General features: G+C 44.2%; 1 protein-coding gene across 1 annotated transcript in view; it reads left to right on the top strand.

Moving 5' to 3' along the window:
• The first annotated feature begins 2,801 nt into the window (after positions 1–2,801).
• Positions 2,802–14,616, top strand: part of LOC115121100 (kelch-like protein 24) — a 62,770-nt gene continuing 50,955 nt past the window's right edge. The window contains exons 1-4 of the mRNA XM_029650129.2: positions 2,802–3,038; positions 7,579–7,682; positions 7,958–8,802; positions 14,541–14,616. The exon at positions 14,541–14,616 is cut by the window's right edge and continues 109 nt beyond it. Of these exons, the coding sequence (XP_029505989.1) occupies positions 7,608–7,682; positions 7,958–8,802; positions 14,541–14,616 (996 nt within the window). The 5' untranslated portion in view covers positions 2,802–3,038; positions 7,579–7,607. The remainder of the gene's footprint in view (positions 3,039–7,578; positions 7,683–7,957; positions 8,803–14,540) is intronic.

Here is a 14,616-nt window from a genome sequence, read left to right as displayed (position 1 = left end):
GGTTTACCACAAGACGGAAACATTGGTAAACCTCAAAAACAAGAAGACCAGATTAGAGTTTGCCAAACATCTATAAAAAGCCTGTACAGTTCCCGGAACAACATCCTATGGACAGATGAGACAAAGATAAACTTGTACCAGAATGATGGGAAGAGAAGAGTATGGAGAAGGAAAGGAACTGCTCATGAGCCGTAGCATACTGTACCACATTATGCCACCTCTGTGAAGCATGGTGGAGGTAGTGTTATGGGGTGGGCATGAATGGCTTCCAATGGGCCTGGTTCCCTTGTATTTATTGATGATGTGACTGCTGACAAAAGCAGCAGGATTAATCCTGAAGTGTTTAGGGTTATATTATCTGCTCAGATTCAGCCAAATGCTTCAAAACTCATTGGATGGCGCTTCATAGTGCAGATGGACCCGAAGCATACCGCGAAAACAACCCAATTATTTTTTAAGGCAAAGAAGTGGAATCTTCTGCAATGGCCAAGTCAAATATGTGACCTGAATCCAATTGAGCATGCATTTCACTTGCTTAAGGCAAAACGCCCCAAGAACAAGCAGGAACTGAAGACCGCTGCAGTAAAGGCCTGGCAGAGCATCACCAGGGAAGAAACCCAGCATCTGGTGATGTCAATGAGTTCCAGACTTCAGGCAGTCATTGACCGCAAAGGATTTGCAACCAAGTATTAAAACTCACAATTACATTTATGATTGTTAGTTTGTCCAATTACTTTTGAGCCCCTAAAATGGAGGGGTTGTGTATAAAAATTTGTAAGTCGCTCTGGATAAGAGCGTCTGCTAAATGACTTAAATGTAAATGTAAAAATGGTTGTAATTCCTACATGGTTCATAGAACATTTTTGACAAAACCCTTAAATTAAAGATGAAAGTCTACACTTAAAGCACATCTTGATTGTTTCCTTTCAAATCCATTGTGGCGGCGTACAGAGACAAAATGATGCAGTGTGTCACTGTCCAAATACTTATGGACCTGACTAGTTTTTCTAGGCGTCTTTTCAACTCATTTAGTACTTTAGTAATGGGAATCGATTAAGACCAGCAACCCCAACATCAATGTGACCCCCGCTCCCCGCCCAATGCTAATTAAGATGCTAGTTACCACATGGCTTGACCTATAATAAACTCTCACAAATAGGCTTGAAATAAAGCTCTCCCTTTCCTGTTTTCAATCATGTTTATAAAAACTTCCATCATACAACAGTTTATTAAAGAAATAACAAGCTCTGAATATTTACTTTCAGAGATAAAGAAAGATAATATTCCATCTCACCTCAATGTTCTGTGACCCTGACTGACCTCATGGAGGATAACCATGTTTATCTTCAGATTATGACACAATGCTCTTTGAGTTTTGAGTAATAACCAGGGTGACAACCAACTAGTGAGACAACCAACCCCTGTCTCCTCTATTTTGTCCTTCAGAATGTAATGACAGCTCAAATCCCCCACGCCAACAGTCTGTGACGTGAACACTTTTGACATTGACCTTAATTGACCAAGCTGCTTTCTCTGATTCTATCATTTTCTGAATGGTTAGTTATTAACAGTGAGTGGGTTTACATGCACACTGATAATTCGATATCAAACTCATTTGCGCAGATGGTCAACTATGGCATTAGTCAAGAGACCATAGAGAGTCAACAACATCTGGAATCCACATCTGTTTCTGGATGTCAAATGAACAGTACCACATGAACTGGAGAAATGTTATCTAACTACTAATGTCCTTTAACCCAGAACTAAAATCTTGGTAATTTGGTCAATACCTTATTATTTACCCAGTCTGTCCACAACAGATTATGTAACAACCTGCTTGTCTATCAACTGTCATGTCAATGTAAACTAAAGGTAACGCGTTTTTCGAATATAGTTTTGTCAAGAAATTGCTTTATTTTCATTACTCACAATGCCACAATGTATATGCATTGAACATCCACTAGAGGGCAATTGTGTTTCAAAACAGGGTTTTCGACTGATGACGTAAGGCATTGACAAATTGGGACAAAACATTGAAAATGGGTCAGAGACCAAAAGTGAGAAAGTAGCTCTCGAAGGATAACCTTCCTTGGCTAAATGGGATTGTGCAATATTGTAATGAAATTACGACATGATTCATTTAACTCCTCCCTTACTGTAGAGATTTGCTGCTGCTGCTGCTGCAGCATGTTTTTAACCGTTCTACCCACGTGCCCCATATCGGGTTACCACTGAAAAGCATACCCTTTGTTTACCACATGGCTGAGAGTTATAAAGATCTTCACTCTTTAATGTAGCTTTACATTTATTTTAAAAATCAGGACAGTAGAATACAACACAACTATATGTCATTGACCAGTGTGTGATTGAAAATAATGTAAATTGTTGTTTGTTTTCCATTCAATTTACATTGTAAAAACTTTGTCAGCTTTCAGCATTAAGGAAAGTTACTAAAGTATGTCTGATTCGTACTACACTTGTCTCTCAACTCATGCTCATAAATGACCCGATGAGTACTCATTAGGCCTATCGCACTATTGGGCAATAGTCTGTACTTTATTACACAATTGGTGTTGACAACAAAGTTTCCCGATTTTTTTGTGGAAAAAGTGTTCAACTTCAGGGAAATTTTGTTTGCAAACAAAGGCCAGCCACGCGGACGAAAAAGGTGCTTTGGGAAGTGCTGTTTTCTGATTGCACACCTCTAAGGCACAACCACTTCTTATGAAATACACTACCCATAAGCACCAATAACTCCAGCTGACTGGGTCGGCATATTCTGAGGATGTGACCTATATCTCGCTGTGATGTTTACACTTTGTTACAGTTCTTTGTCTCAGCCAGCATAACAAGTCAGGATGTCTGGGACATAGAGAAATACATATTTTTCTGTTTTTCTTTATGTGTAAAGAAACCTATTTTTATCATAACATTTTTGGACCAAGAATTTTCGGAACAACATTTTCTTCAACTTTTTATTTTATTTTTCCACGACTCCAAATAGCCGAGGCGGCTCACACGGAACATTTTGGATAAAGGTAAAGTACTTTACAAAAAATAGGAATAAACATATCACGTGTATTTCAATACGCGTTTGTATTCAGTTGTGGCATTGGATTTTTGGTAAAGATACTGTATGCGTTAATTTGTTGCCCTAAGCTTAATTGCTCACTGTTCAAGGTTGCCGAGAATAAGTAATCGGTTTTTGACTGATGGGACACAATTGAAAAGCATTACCATCTATAGCAGATATCACGAGTTAACTTTTTTGGAGTTGTTATTGTACATGCGTTTTATGTAAAACATTTTCACAGTCATAATCCACGTATTGCTGCAAAATAATAATGTTCGATTCCATGCATAACATTGATTCTGTCAATTTTGGGGGGGAATTTGCTTGTTTATTGTGTGTAATTAATACAATTAAAATGATGTGGCTATATAAGAGATGCAATAGCTGTTACATGCGGAGTAAACTTCACACCTCCATGGAGTGGAGTTTAGTCCGCTAACTTTGTTGTGGTCTTTATATAGCCTATAGCTACACAGGTCATACGAAGGGAATGTTCCATGCGTCAGGGAAGGAGGCTCTGCCACTTGCAAACCCTTGCTTTTGTGTTACTTAATTACGAGGAGGTGCTGCAGCTGTGGACTAGGATAACACACGCAAACAGTTGTGTGTTTTGTTCCGCTTGGCGTCTTGCGGTGGACCGCCAGGTTAAATATAGCCGGGATAAGAGTGACTACGTTCATCAGATAGCTGGCCAGACCCGTGCGCTGCGGTTAATAACCGCCTTGATTTAGTAACGGCACGCACGTGACCTGAGTGAAGAGCGCGCGCTAGTGCCTCAAAGACACCATGAGCAAATGTCAACATCTATATCTTTATGTAAAAAAAACAAGCAGATACTCCTGGCAGAATGAGACAGAGTGAAGGAGTTATTTTCCCGTCTAAATGAAATAGATGGTTTGAGATAGATGGCCTGGGGCTATACACCTGTGTGTGTGTGTGTGCGTGTTCGTGTAAAAAAAACTGAGCTGAAGACAGCCTACTCAGACCTGTTTTTTGCTCCAAATTTGCCATTCTCTGGAAGTGAAAAAAATGACTAAGGAGGAGTGACCCCGAGGCTCTTCTCCCAGAATTGACGGTAATCTGGTTTGGCATTAATCTGGTATGGCATGAATCTGGTTTAGCAGTCAGTCTGTTTCAAAGACTATGCCTCTAGGCACCCACAGTTAGAGGATCACTGTTGAAAAGACTATAGGCCCGGTTTCAACCGGTGTCGCAGATTGCTCACTGTTAAAAGCATGATGGGGTGATGCCTATCTTTTCTTCACCTAGTTTCATTCAAAGCAAACATGATTGATGTACCATTGCACAACAACCTTTCTAGCTCTATTGTCCTTGTGGTTGCTGGCCTTTTCAACTGTAGTACTATGTCCCAGTGAACATCTGCTTCAGTACAGAGACAGAGGAAAGGTTTAGTTTGTAGATATGTGCATATTTACCTGGTTAAATAAAGGTGAAATAAATAAAATAATAATAATTCAGGCCCGGCTCAAGCCTTTTGGGGCCCTAAGCGGGAATTGGTTAGGGGGCCCCCCCACCTCCCAGCAAAGTTAATTTAACGTAGTTCTACACATGTTGCCTTGGGGTGTAGTTAAAATGTTGCCGTTTTAAAGCCAGTTCTCAGAAATTCTACACATTTTGTGACTAATGCTATGTTCATATGATATTTGTCGCAGCGGTCTAAAGCACTGCATCTCATTGCTAGAATTGCCACTACAGACCCTGGTTCATTTCCAGGCTGTATCACAACCAGCCGTGATTGGGAGTCCCATAGAGCGGCACACAATTGGCCCAGCGTCGTACAGGTTAGGGTTTGGCCGGGGTCGGGCCATCATTGTAAATAAGAATATGTTCTTAACTGACTTGCCTAGTTAAACATATATATTTATATATATATATATATATTTTAAATAACCAAATCAATCGGGGCCCCCTGGAGGTCAGGGCCTCTGGGTACAGTATTTTATTACTACAAGTTTAGATAGCTGGCTAGACTAACTACCAATGTAAGCGTTGTTAGCTGACATGCTTACTGTCAGTGACTGACATAATGAGAAAAACTGCTGATGCACAACCACATTTTGAAATTGCACCCGGTGTGTTCTTCTATTCTTACTCTCAATAGTAAGTTGCGATCCCTGCTTGAGTTCTAAAAATAAATTAAATACAATTATGTTTTGGGGACTGGGGCCCCCTGGCGGCCGTGGGCTCTAAGCGACCGTTTATGTCGCTTATGCCTGGAACTGGCCCTGTGCGTATTGCTGGAACTGGCCCTGTGCGTATTGCTGGAGCTGGCCCTGTGCGTATTGCTGGAGTTTCTAAGCCTTCAAAATGACATGTTGTCCTCTACTGTGATGCAAGATACAGTAGCTCTACCCTGAAGACGCTGGAATTGTTAGTACAACTAGTTCTCTCTCTGAAGCGGAAAGCAGGCTGTTTCCCTGGTGACTTATGGCCATTGCCTCTGGAGTGTACTTGGTTTCTCCATTTCGTCACAGCAGCAGTGGTTCAAGTTCAGTAGTTAAGTTCAACTTCAAGTGACTTGTATAACTTGATTTATACTTATTTATAACAATTGTAAGTTTTGATCTAGAGCTACATAGGCTTATAACAGGTCTATAACACATGCACATTCAGATCTACTGTTCCTTAAGGTATAACACCACATATAAACTGATTTACACCTATAGAGGGTTATAACATACATGTAACACATTAATCATCTGAAATAAATATACAGCATAACTAGACAGGGCAGCAGGGTAGCCTAGTTGTTAGAGTGTTGGGCTAGTAAACGAAAGGTTGCAAGTTCAAATCCCTGAGCTGACAAGGTACAAATCTGTCATTCTGCCCCTGAACAAGGCAGTTAACCCACTGTTCCTAGGCCGTCATTGAAAATAAGATTTTTTTCTTAACTGACTTGCCTAGTTAAATAAAGGTTAAAAAAACTAAAATGAGTGAAGAGCTCATTTATTGCTTGGTCTACACCCATATCTACTGTACCACTTTAACCTTATTTCCTGTTGTCCCTCCAGGTATCCGGTCGATCTATGACCTTATTTCCTGTTGTCCCTCCAGGTATCCGGTCGATCTATGACCTTATTTCCTGTTGTCCCTCCAGGTATCCGGCCGGTCTATGACCTTATTTCCTGTTGTCCCTCCAGGTATCCGGTCGGTCTATGACCTTATTTCCTGTTGTCCCTCCAGTTATCCGGTCGGTCTATGACCTTATTTCCTGTTGTCCCTCCAGGTATCCGGTCGGTCTATGACCTTATTTCCTGTTGTCCCTCCAGGTATCCGGTCGGTCTATAACCTTATTTCCTGTTGTCCCTCCAGGTATCCGGTCGGTCTATAACCTTATTTCCTGTTGTCCCTCCAGGTATCAGGTCAGTTTAACCTTATTTCCTGTTGTCCCTCCAGGTATCCGGTCGGTCTATGACCTTATTTCCTGTTGTCCCTCCAGTTATCCGGTCGGTCTATAACCTTATTTCCTGTTGTCCCTCCAGGTATCTGGTCGTTCTAAGCTTATTTCCTGTTGTCCCTCCAGGTATCCGGTCGGTCTATGACCTTATTTCCTGTTGTCCCTCCAGGTATCCGGTTGGTCTATAACCTTATTTCCTGTTGTCCCTCCAGGTATCCGGTTGGTCTATAACCTTATTTCCTGTTGTCCCTCCAGGTATCCGGTCGGTCTATGACCTTATTTCCTGTTGTCCCTCCAGGTATCTGGTCGTTCTAAGCTTATTTCCTGTTGTCCCTCCAGGTATCCGGTCGATCTATGACCTTATTTCCTGTTGTCCCTCCAGGTATCTGGTCGTTCTAAGCTTATTTCCTGTTGTCCCTCCAGGTATCAGGTCAGTTTAACCTTATTTCCTGTTGTCCCTCCAGGTATCCGGTCGGTCTATAACCTTATTTCCTGTTGTCCCTCCAGGTATCCGGTCAGATTAACCTTATTTCCTGTTGCCCCTCCAGGTATCCGGTCAGTTTAACCTTATTTCCTGTTGTCCCTCCAGGTATCAGGTCAGTTTAACCTTATTTCCTGTTGTCCCTCCAGGTATCCGGTCGGTCTATAACCTTATTTCCTGTTGTCCCTCCAGGTATCCGGTTGGTCTATAACCTTATTTCCTGTTGTCCCTCCAGGTATCTGGTCGTTCTAAGCTTATTTCCTGTTGTCCCTCCAGGTATCAGGTCAGATTAACCTTATTTCCTGTTGTCCCTCCAGGTATCAGGTCAGTTTAACCTTATTTCCTGTTGTCCCTCCAGGTATCCGGTCGGTCTATGACCTTATTTCCTGTTGTCCCTCCAGGTATCTGGTCGTTCTAAGCTTATTTCCTGTTGTCCCTCCAGGTATCAGGTCAGATTAACCTTATTTCCTGTTGTCCCTCCAGGTATCTGGTCGTTCTAAGCTTATTTCCTGTTGTCCCTCCAGGTATCAGGTCAGATTAACCTTATTTCCTGTTGTCCCTCCAGGTATCAGGTCAGTTTAACCTTATTCCCTGTTTTCCCTCCAGGTATCCGGTCAGTCTATAGGGCAGCAGCCATGGTGTTGATCCTGGGCAGACGGCTCAACAGGGAGGACTCTGGGACCAGGGACTCCCCCGCCGTCAAACGAAAGGTGCTCACTAAACCCACTCATTATATCACAACTCCGAGTTCTTACTAGTCTTGACAAGTGCTTTGAAGGGCAATGTGTGTCAATTATTTCTCAAGTGGCAAATAAAAACATACTAAAATCTAATTTTTCCAAGAAGCATAACAAACGGGAACATGGCCAATACCCCCTCTTCCAGTTTACAAACCAGTGCAGGGTTATCACTTTTGACTGTAGATTAAAAGTTACAGAGTAGGCCTTTAAAAGTAAATTAAACTCATTCTTTTCATCCCTCCAAGGTGTTCGAAGTGGACTCCAAAACCCTGACCGGTAATGAAGTTCTGGAGTTCTCCTCCGGCTCCTCCCACTCGGAGGCCATCTTGCAGGTGTTCAACGAGTTCCGCGACAGCCGCCTCTTCACCGACGTGGTCATCAGCGTGCAGGGCCGCGAGTTCCCCTGCCACCGTGCTGTGCTCTCTGCCTGCTCCTCCTACTTCCGTGCCATGTTCTGCAATGACCACCGCGAGTCGCGTGAGATGCTGGTGGAGATCAACGGCATCCTGGCCGAGGCCATGGACTCCTTCCTCAGCTACGTCTACACGGGCCGCGCCAAGATCACCACCGACAACGTGCAGTTCCTCTTCGAGACCTCCAGCCTCTTCCAGATCTCCACGCTCCGCGACGCCTGCGCCAAGTTCCTCGAAGACCAGCTTGACCCTTGCAATTGCTTGGGCATCCAACGCTTTGCCGACGCCCACGCTCTGAAACAGCTGGCCAGCCGCTGCCGCTCGTACGCCCTGGCCAACTTCCCTGACGTGGCCCAACACGAGGAGTTCCTGGACCTGAGGAGAGACGAGCTGGAGGAGTACATCTGCAGTGACGAACTGGCCATCGGGAAGGAGGAGGTGGTGTTTGAGGCGGTGATGCGCTGGGTGTACCACAGTGTGGAGCCCCGGAGGCCCGTGCTTAAAGAACTGTTGCACCACGTCCGCCTGCCCCTGCTGCACCCCAACTACTTTGTCCAGACAGTGGAAGGAGACCAGATCATCCAGACGGCGCCAGAGTGCTACCAGCTCCTCCACGAGGCCCGGCGGTACCACGTACTGGGCAACGAGATGATGTCCCCCAGGACCCGCCCACGCAGGTACTGTGCAGGGGATGCTGGGAGGTGTAGTTCAGAGACTTGGTCAGTCAATTAAATTCAATAGAACTGCATTGTCCCTCAAGGGGAATTGTATTTGGTACAGCTTTATGGATAGAGCAATTCAACACATCTAGGTAAGGCAGAATTCACCTCCTGCCTTCAAAGAATCCTTTATTTATTATAAGGCCCTGAAGGAACTAGGGCCCTTTCAGATATGAGGAAGTGTTGTGACTGAATACGGTACAGTTCCTTCTTCCCTGCCAGTCAACTGGCAGACACAGTATATGTCATCTCTAATTCCTCTTGGCTCGTCACTCATCTTTCACAATCATTTCATGGGGATTAACTGTAATTCTAAAAAGGATAAGAATGTCTGTTTGTAAACAAAAACCACTGCCACTTTGCTCTCGGCTCAAGTAAAGAACCACCCACCTTTGCCTCTGTGAGGAGAAAGATGAGACAGAAAGACAGACAGAGAATGATGGAGAGATAGAAAGACAGACAGAGAGTGATGGAGAGAGAGAGACAGACAGAGAGGGATGGAGAGATAGAAAGACAGACAGAGAGTGATGGAGAGAGAGAGACAGACAGAGAGGGATGGAGAGATAGAAAGACAGACAGAGAGTGATGGAGAGACAGACAGACAGACAGACAGACAGACAGACAGACAGACAGACAGACAGACAGACAGACAGACAGACAGACAGACAGACAGACAGACAGACAGATAGTGATGGAGAGAGAGACAGACAGAGAGTGATGGAGAGAGAGAGACAGACAGAGAGGGATGGAGAGAGAAACAGACAGACAGAGAGTGATGGAGAGAGAAACAGACAGACAGACAGAGAGTGATGGAGAGAGAGACAGACAGACAGAGAGTGATGGAGAGACAGACAGACAGACAGACAGACAGAGCGTGATGGAGAGAGAGAGAAAGACAGACAGAGAGTGATGGAGAGAGAGAGAAAGACAGACAGAGAGTGATGGAGAGAGAGAGAGAGAAAGACAGACAGAGAGGGATGGATGGATGGAGAGAGAGAGAAAGACAGACAGAGAGGGATGGAGAGATACAAAGACAGACAGACAGAGAGTGATGGAGAGAGAGACAGACAGAGGGGGATGGAAGAGAGAGAGAAAGACAGACAGAGAGGGATGGAGAGATACAAAGACAGACAGACAGAGAGTGATGGAGAGAGAGACAGACAGAGGGGGATGGAGAGAGAGAGAAAGACAGACAGAGGGGGATGGAGAGAGAGACAGACAGAGGGGGATGGAGAGAGAGAGAAAGACAGACAGGGGGATGGAGAGAGAGGGAAAGACAGACAGACAGAGAGGGATGGAGAGAGAGAGAAAGACAGACAGAGGGGGATGGAGAGAGAGAGAAAGACAGACAGAGGGGGATGGAGAGAGAGAGAAAGACAGACAGAGGGGGATGGAGAGAGAGAGAAAGACAGACAGACAGAGAGTGATGGAGAGAGAGACAGACAGAGGGGGATGGAGAGAGAGAGAAAGACAGACAGACAGAGAGTGATGGAGAGAGAGACAGACAGACAGAGAGGGATGGAGAGAGAGAAAGACAGACAGACAGAGAGTGATGGAGAGAGAGACAGACAGAGGGGGATGGAGAGAGAGAGAAAGACAGACAGACAGAGAGTGATGGAGAGAGAGACAGACAGAGGGGGATGGAGAGAGAGAGAAAGACAGACAGAGGGGGATGGAGAGAGAGAGAAAGACAGACAGAGGGGGATGGAGAAAGAGAAAGACAGACAGACAGAGAGGGATGGAGAGAGAGAGAAAGACAGACAGAGGGGGATGGAGAGAGAGAGAAAGACAGACAGCGGGGGATGGAGAGAGAGAGAAAGACAGACAGAGGGGGATGGAGAGAGAGAGAAAGACAGACAGAGGGGGATGGAGAGAGAAAGACAGACAGACAGAGAGTGATGGAGAGAGAGACAGACAGAGGGGGATGGAGAGAGAGAGAAAGACAGACAGAGGGGGATTGAGAGAGAGAGAAAGACAGACAGACAGAGAGTGATGGAGAGAGAGACAGACAGACAGAGAGGGATGGAGAGAGAGAAAGACAGACAGACAGAGAGTGATGGAGAGAGAGACAGACAGAGGGGGATGGAGAGAGAGAGAAAGACAGACAGACAGAGAGTGATGGAGAGAGAGACAGACAGAGGGGGATGGAGAGAGAGAGAAAGACAGACAGAGGGGGATGGAGAGAGAGAGAAAGACAGACAGAGGGGGATGGAGAAAGAGAAAGACAGACAGACAGAGAGGGATGGAGAGAGAGAGAAAGACAGACAGAGGGGGATGGAGAGAGAGAGAAAGACAGACAGAGGGGGATGGAGAGAGAGAGAAAGACAGACAGACAGAGAGTGATGGAGAGAGAGAGAAAGACAGACAGAGGGGGATGGAGAGAGAGAGAAAGACAGACAGAGGGGGATGGAGAGAGAGAGAAAGACAGACAGACAGAGAGTGATGGAGAGAGAGAGAAAGACAGACAGAGGGGGATGGAGAGAGAGAGAAAGACAGACAGAGGGGGATGGAGAGAGAGAGAAAGACAGACAGATGACTGAAAGATCAAAGGACGAGTGTCAGACCCAGTACTCCACTGTTTTCTCTTCCACAGTAGATGGTTTTGAGTTACAACATGAATGTGTGCCTGCTGTGTTATTGTGCAGACAGACCCTTCATTGAGGGAAGGTTTGTTTAATAATCCTGTTTTGTAATGAAATTGTGTCATGAGGTAGAAGAGCTTGTCCATACACATTCTAGTTTTCTGCCAGAATAACTGCCATGTTACAAGCCTTTGTCGCCTGAAACTTTCGTACCGTTCGGTCTAGTTTTAAAAGCAGTAGTGAAGCAGCGAGTCACATACAGCCGTGTTTGTGTCCATAAGGAATTATTTGAAGGATGTTTGTTTGTGTACGATATACATAGGTCCATGTGAGTGATGAGTTCATCCACAGATAATTTTCTGTGTGATGTCTTTATGTATTCTGTGTTACATGTTAGAGTATGTATGATGTCTTTATGTATTCTGTGTTACATGTTAGAGTATGTGTGATGTCTTTATGTATTCTGTGTTACATGTTAGAGTATGTATGATGTCTATGTATTCTGTGTTACATGTTAGAGTATGTATGATGTCTTTATGTATTCTGTGTTACATGTTAGAGTATGTATGACGTCTTTATGTATTCTGTGTTACATGTTAGAGTATGTATGATGTCTTTATGTATTCTGTGTTACATGTTAGAGTATGTATGATGTCTTTATGTATTCTGTGTTACATGTTAGAGTATGTGTGATGTCTTTATGTATTCTGTGTTACATGTTAGAGTATGTATGATGTCTATGTATTCTGTGTTACATGTTAGAGTATGTATGATGTCTATGTATTCTGTGTTACATGTTAGAGTATGTATGATGTCTTTATGTATTCTGTGTTACATGTTAGAGTATGTATGATGTCTTTATGTATTCTGTGTTACATGTTAGAGTATGTATGATGTCTATGTATTCTGTGTTACATGTTAGAGTATGTATGATGTCTTTATGTATTCTGTGTTACATGTTAGAGTATGTATGATGTCTTTATGTATTCTGTGTTACATGTTAGAGTATGTATGATGTCTTTATCTATTCTGTGTTACATGTTAGAGTATGTATGATGTCTTTATGTATTCTGTGTTACATGTTAGAGTATGTATGATGTCTTTATGTATTCTGTGTTACATGTTAGAGTATGTGTGATGTATTTATGTATTCTGTGTTACATGTTAGAGTATGTATGATGTCTTTATGTATTCTGTGTTACATGTTAGAGTATGTATGATGTCTTTATGTATTCTGTGTTACATGTTAGAGTATGTATGATGTCTTTATGTATTCTGTATTATGAGTGTTGAGTGTAAGTGTTAGCAGATAAGTGTTAGCAGATAAGTTTAAGTCTTTATAGCCACATAGACACATCTGCTATTTTAGACATCACTGGTTTCAACAGTGCTTTTCTGGTTTCAACAGTGCTTTTCTGGTTTCAACAGAGCTTTTCTCCAGTCACTGGTTTCAACAGGGCTTTTCTCCCATCACTGGTTTCAACAGAGCTTTTCTGGTTTCAACAGAGCTTTTCTGGTTTCAACAGGGCTTTTCTCCCATCACTGGTTTCAACAGGGCTTTTCTCCAGTCACTGGTTTCAACAGGGCTTTTCTCCGGTCACTGGTTTCAACAGAGCTTTTCTCCGGTCACTGGTTTCAACAGAGCTTTTCTCCCATCACTGGTTTCAACAGGGCTTTTCTCCAGTCACTGGTTTCAACAGGTCTTTTCTCCGGTCACTGGTTTCAACAGGGCTTTTCTCCGGTCACTGGTTTCAACAGAGCTTTTCTCCAGTCACTGGTTTCAACAGGGCTTTTCTCCAGTCACTGGTTTCAACAGGGCTTTTCTCCGGACACTGGTTTCAACAGGGCTTTTCTCCCATCACTGGTTTCAACAGAGCTTTTCTCCCATCACTGGTTTCAACAGAGCTTTTCTCCGGTCTGTGGAGTTGTCTGGGTTAAGTATTATTTGACGCTGGGTGCCAGTTAGTTAGCAGGGAGGTGACGTGTCTCTCAAGAGTGCCGTGTCAGTATCCAGGCAGATCAGAACAGGCGTGGAGCCTGCCTGCCTGCCTGCCTGCCTGCCTGTCTGTCTGTCTGTCTGTCTGTCTGTCTGTCTGTCTGTCTGTCTGTCTGTCTGTCTGTCTGTCTGTCTGTCTGTCTGTCTGTCTGCCTGCCTGTCTGTCTGTCTGTCTGTCTGTCTGTCTGTCTGTCTGAATTGTGAATCCCCCCCCAACCTGCCTGCCTGCCTGAAATGTGAATCCCCCCCTCCCCCCAACCTGCCTGCCTGCCTGAATTGTGAATCCCCCCCCAACCGAAGGAGTTCACGTCATAGCCCTGGCATGCACTTTTTTTGTGTCTGTGTTCCTCTGGAATAGTGCTGTGTTGTGTAATGTTCCTCTGGAATAGTGCTGTGTTATCTATGTTCCTCTGTAGTGGAGCTGTGTTGTCTATGTTCCTCTGGAATAGTGCTGTGTTGTCTATGTTCCTCTGGAATAGTGCTGTGTTATCTATGTTCCTCTGTAGTGGAGCTGTGTTGTCTATGTTCCTCTGGAATAGTGCTGTGTTGTCTATGTTCCTCTGGAATAGTGCTGTGTTATCTATGTTCCTCTGTAGTGGAGCTGTGTTGTCTATGTTCCTCTGGAATAGTGCTGTGTTGTCTATGTTCCTCTGGAATAGTGCTGTGTTATCTATGTTCCTCTGTAGTGGAGCTGTGTTGTCTATGTTCCTCTGGAATAGTGCTGCGTTGTCTATGTTCCTCTGGAATAGTGCTGTGTTGTCTGTGTTCCTCTGGAATAGTGCCGTGTTGTCTATGTTCCTCTGGAATAGTGCTGTGTTGTCTGTGTTCCTCTGGAATAGTGCTGTGTTGTCTGTGTTCCTCTGGAATAGTGCTGTGTTGTGTAATGTTGCTCTGTGTTAGTGCTGTGTTATGTAATGTTTCTCTGGGATAGTGCTGTGTTGTGTAATGTTGCTCTGTGTAGTCTTTCTGTGCTGTCTTATTCCTCCACAGCGACTAGTGTTCGGTTTATTTTGATGAGTCTTGTTACTGTATTGTTGGTTTATTACTGTCCTCTCTCACTTTCTCTCTCCCCCCTTCCATCTCCCTCTCTCCACCTTCCTCCATCCATCTATCTGCAGGTCGACTGGCTACTCAGAGGTGATTGTGGTGGTGGGGGGCTGTGAGAGGGTGGGAGGGTTCAACCTGCCCTACACA

The sequence above is a fragment of the Oncorhynchus nerka genome, linkage group LG9b (assembly GCF_034236695.1).
Source record: "Oncorhynchus nerka isolate Pitt River linkage group LG9b, Oner_Uvic_2.0, whole genome shotgun sequence".
In the NCBI taxonomy this organism is placed as follows: domain Eukaryota; kingdom Metazoa; phylum Chordata; class Actinopteri; order Salmoniformes; family Salmonidae; genus Oncorhynchus; species Oncorhynchus nerka.
The sequence above is the reverse complement of the archived record's forward strand: the minus strand, read 5'-3'. Positions and strand labels throughout refer to the sequence as shown.